Source organism: Amaranthus tricolor, chromosome 16, assembly GCF_026212465.1.
Source record: "Amaranthus tricolor cultivar Red isolate AtriRed21 chromosome 16, ASM2621246v1, whole genome shotgun sequence".
NCBI lineage: Eukaryota > Viridiplantae > Streptophyta > Magnoliopsida > Caryophyllales > Amaranthaceae > Amaranthus > Amaranthus tricolor.
The window spans coordinates 4,854,825-4,858,861 of NC_080062.1; the positions used below are offsets into that span (position 1 = coordinate 4,854,825).

Consider the following 4,037-nt stretch of genomic DNA (forward strand, 5'->3'; position numbering starts at 1 on the left):
TGATTGGTAATACTTAACTCGAAATCAATCCAACCATCAAAATAAAAACCAATGAAAAAAAAATAAAAAAATTGACGGATTATTTTAAAAATCTGGAGTTCTCAAAATCCGTAACCATCAGCAGCTTTGATTGGGGACCAAGAACATTACACACTGAAACTTTCTTATCCAAATCTCCTATCATTAATTCACCTTATCACTTTATTCTCCATTCTCATATTCATATTCAACTACTTTTGAGTTGGGATTTTAATTAACAAAACTGGATAAAATTATATCTGATCTGCAATTCTGCTTATCTAATCTCAGTATTTTACTTAACATTTTAGTTCTAATCTCCATTCAACCAAAATTTTCGCCAAAAATCAATATCAAAAAGGCATATCACTAACTGAGCCACGTTCTATTGATTAATTGTTAGAAATTTGTTAATATTTGAGGCTCTAGATGGTTAGACCTTGAAAGGCACTAGAATCAATTTTATAATTCGTAATTTGCTAACATAATTTAATATTTAATTTTATAAATTAATTCGTAATTCGCTCAAAATGAATGGAAAATTTAGGCAATAATATAAAATAATTTAGAAAAATAACTATTGATAATAAGAATAAAATTCTCTAGTTAGGAATAATACTACAAAGGTTGATATTGTCTATAATTAAAAGAGCTGCAAAATTGTTTGATTTCCATTAATATACAACCAAATAATTTTTTAAAAAAAGCTCTAAATTAATTAATTTATTCCCATTTTACAAAATATTATTAAAAAAAAAAGAAAAATTCACAGCCACAAAATCACATTTTTTGTGAATATGGGTTGCTTCAAGATCTTCCTCTACCAAACCCACAAATTAAAACAAGTGGGAAATTCTCTCGATTCAAAACCAAAAAAAGAAACTCACACTTGTTCTAATACTACTGAGTCAGTAGCCGATTCAACTCGGAAAGACAGTCTACAAAGCGGACAACTCGACTGAGTACTGAGCCACCGATCTACACAATCCGAGTGAAATCTGTGGTCACATTTAGGCAAAACCTTAACCTTATCGCCTTCTTCAAAAACACCTAAACAAATACAACATTCCATTTCATCTTCCCTACCAACCGTCGATCTTTGATGAAGAATTATCGGCATAGATTTGATCGCTACAGGATCTAACCCACGACAAACAACAGCACGTGACGACGGCGCGTGAGGCACGTGAGGGTAGTGCGCGTGGTGGACATGTCGGAAACGGAAATACCAACGCGCGTAGAGTAAGAGAAGAGTAACAAGAAGTATAATGGAGAAGAGTATAAAGAGGTAAAAGAGGGTTTGGCCATGGATTTGGAAGTTGTGATCGTCGAATTCGGAGTAATGCCAGTGAAGTAAATGGTGGTTTTCGTCGGTGGAGAGTTGGGAAAGGTGGCTTAAGAGGCGGCGATACATGATTCAGATTTTGGGAAGTGTGGGGGAGGGAGAGTGAAGGGTGGGTGATTTGTTTTATGGGTTTGACAAAATGAATTGGGCATGTGACCCTTGTTGGGATGTTTATAGGGTTGTTTGGAGAAATAAAGGGTAAATAGATGTGGTGGGGAACGGGGGATAAAGGACTAAGAGCTTCAGCAATGAGAGGGCTCTCCATATACCCCCATAAAATCTCTTTTCTTTTTGTATTTTGTCACATTATTTTTCACTAATTTTTCTAATATACATCTACAAGTTCTAATAACTTTTCTGTAATGGTCAGCTCTTCATTTACCTCCCCAAATACTATTTCATATGGCCTACTTTTACTTTCTCACTCCTACTCATATATCATTATTTATTTTTTATTTAAAGATGAACTTAAAATATTTTAATTAATGATTAATTACATGTAATTAAAATTAAATAATTTATGATTAATTAATTTTAATTAATGATTAACTAATTAATAAATACATAATTTAATTTCGTTGATGAATGACAAATTTTTTTTAAAATACTATTTTCATTATTAATTAACTTCATTAGTTAACAATTAAGTTTTTATCAAAATTCTTAAAGTATTCATTTCCTGAAATATTAATTGAAAAACGTAAATTTGAACAACTAATTAAACTCGTACATTAAATGAAAACTCGTACATTGAATGAAAAATAATACACATAATTAACTGAACAACTAATTAAACTGAACAACTAATTAAACTCGTACATTTGCACTACACATAATTTTTTTCAAGCATCATCATACCATCCTTGACAATGTTCCCATATATGCTCTACCAAGTCTCTTTGCAATGCATTATGAACTTGTCTATCCTAAACTTGTTCTCTTCTATGCATATATTGCTGCAACGTCAAATTATTATATCTGCCCGCTTGAACTTGGTAAGTTGTATTGCGTGGTTGGGAAGATGGTTCAGCAACATATTGAATATTATCTTGTTCGAATTCAGTTGTGTCCTTATAATTTCTGTACGTATCACATTCCTCTTCAACAATCATATTGTGAAGAATGATACATGCCAATATTATTTCCCATATTAAATCCTGATCCCAAATAAGAGATGGTCTTTGTATGATTGCAAATCGTGCTTGTAAAACTCCAAATGCACGTTCAACATCTTTCCTTACTACTCTTGGCGTCTTATAAACAACGCATCTTTTTGGTTTAGTGGGAGTCGAATTGCAGGGATAAAAGCATCCCATTTTGGATATATACCATCAGTGAGGTAGTAACACTTATTGTATGTGTTCCCATTTACATCATAAGTTATCTCAGAAGCTTTACCTTGATAAATATCATCAACAACAGGAGACTTTCTCAAGACAGTTATGTCATTGCAAGTCCCAGGCGTTCCAAAAAAAGCATGCCAAATCCACAAGTCACCAGAGGCCACAACTTCTAAGATGATTGTTGCATGCTTATTTCTTCCTTGATACAACTCTTTCCAACCTCTTAGGCAATTCTTCCATTCCAGTTGCATGCAATTTATACTGCCTAACATGCCTGAAAATCCCCTTCGTTGACCGTCATGAAGTAGTCGTTGCAAATCAGTGACATTTGGCCTTCTCAAGTACACTTCTGTGTAGGCTTGTCTAATTGCTTGGGCAAAATGGAGAAGACAACTTCTTTCAGTGCTTTCCCCAATCTTTATGTACTCATCAACTGCATCAGCACATGTTCCATATGCGAGCATCCTCAATGCGGCAGTACATTTTTGTATAGGAGACGCGCCTAGTTCCCCAAGCGCATTTGGTCGTTGTTGAAAGTATGGATCTGTAGTTGTAACACCTTCAACAAATCGAAAAAACAAAGATCGACTCATACGAAATCTACATCGGAACATAGATTCTGGACGCTCAACAAAGTAGTCGTTCATAAGCCTTTCCTCGGCATCCCCACGTTTACGATCTATGAACTACCTCTTCTTTTTTTGAGCAGGTTTCCCACTGGACGTTGATTCAATATGCTTTGGGATAGTGAATTGGATTATAAAATCTTCTTGTTCCGCAATATTCTGGTACATAAGCATTATATTAAGTAATGCATTATTAAAAAAATCATCATCACCAGAGGAACTAGAAGAACTTGAAGAATTGTTATTGAGATTCATTTTGGTTTTTGATTGAATGTACATTATATGTTGTTATTGAGATTCATTTTATAGATGTCTTTTGAGAAGATTTCAATGTGTATAAGATAAGATTGCAATTTCCCAATTTAGAAGATAAGATTGTGTTGCATAAATAAGATTCAGTCAAATCAGCCACACTATGTTGAAAAATGAATTTCTTACCATGTGCTTGTTCGAAGAGGAGTAATGTTGTATGTTCCACGTCGTCAACATTCGTACCACTAGCTCGCATTCTTTCCGCCTCTCCCAATTGGGATATCCACTTTACAATATCACCGTTAATTAGAAACCCATCGACCTCTTATAGATTTTTCAGTTTTATTTTGGATTATATTTGGCCTTTTTCTTACCTCATCATTGTAAATTTGTTTTATCTTCTTTCATAATGTTGCTTTCATTATATCAGTTTCAACTACTATATCACCTCCA

At 33.7% G+C, this 4,037-nt stretch overlaps 2 protein-coding genes across 2 annotated transcripts; both read right to left on the reverse strand.

The window, feature by feature from the left end:
• Positions 1-448: 448 nt before the first annotated feature.
• Positions 449-1,712, reverse strand: LOC130803076 (RING-H2 finger protein ATL66-like). The gene has a single exon (XM_057667240.1). It carries the CDS (start codon positions 1,430-1,432, stop codon positions 902-904), a length of 531 nt encoding a protein of 176 aa, XP_057523223.1. The 5' UTR covers positions 1,433-1,712; the 3' UTR covers positions 449-901.
• A 577-nt stretch (positions 1,713-2,289) lies between these two features.
• On the reverse strand, positions 2,290-3,611 carry LOC130802450 (uncharacterized). The gene is made up of 3 exons (XM_057666469.1): positions 3,397-3,611; positions 2,736-3,306; positions 2,290-2,616 (listed from the first exon to the last, which is right to left on the reverse strand). The coding sequence occupies exons 1-3, from the start codon at positions 3,609-3,611 to the stop codon at positions 2,290-2,292; spliced, it is 1,113 nt and encodes a 370-aa protein (XP_057522452.1).
• Between the last annotated feature and the right edge of the window lie 426 nt (positions 3,612-4,037).

Excerpts from the sequence above, each read along its gene's own strand:
- LOC130803076 (XM_057667240.1), bottom strand. The coding sequence starts at position 1,432 with ATGTATCGCCGCCTCTTAAGCCACCTTTCCCAACTCTCCACCGACGAA.
- LOC130802450 (XM_057666469.1), bottom strand. The coding sequence starts at position 3,611 with ATGTACATTCAATCAAAAACCAAAATGAATCTCAATAACAATTCTTCA. Across the intron at positions 3,307-3,396 it reads CCTGCTCAAAAAAAGAAGAG|ATTTCGTATGAGTCGATCTT; the intron begins GTAGTTCATAGA and ends GTTCCGATGTAG. Across the intron at positions 2,617-2,735 it reads CTTCTGAGATAACTTATGAT|ACGCCAAGAGTAGTAAGGAA; the intron begins GTAAATGGGAAC and ends GTTGTTTATAAG.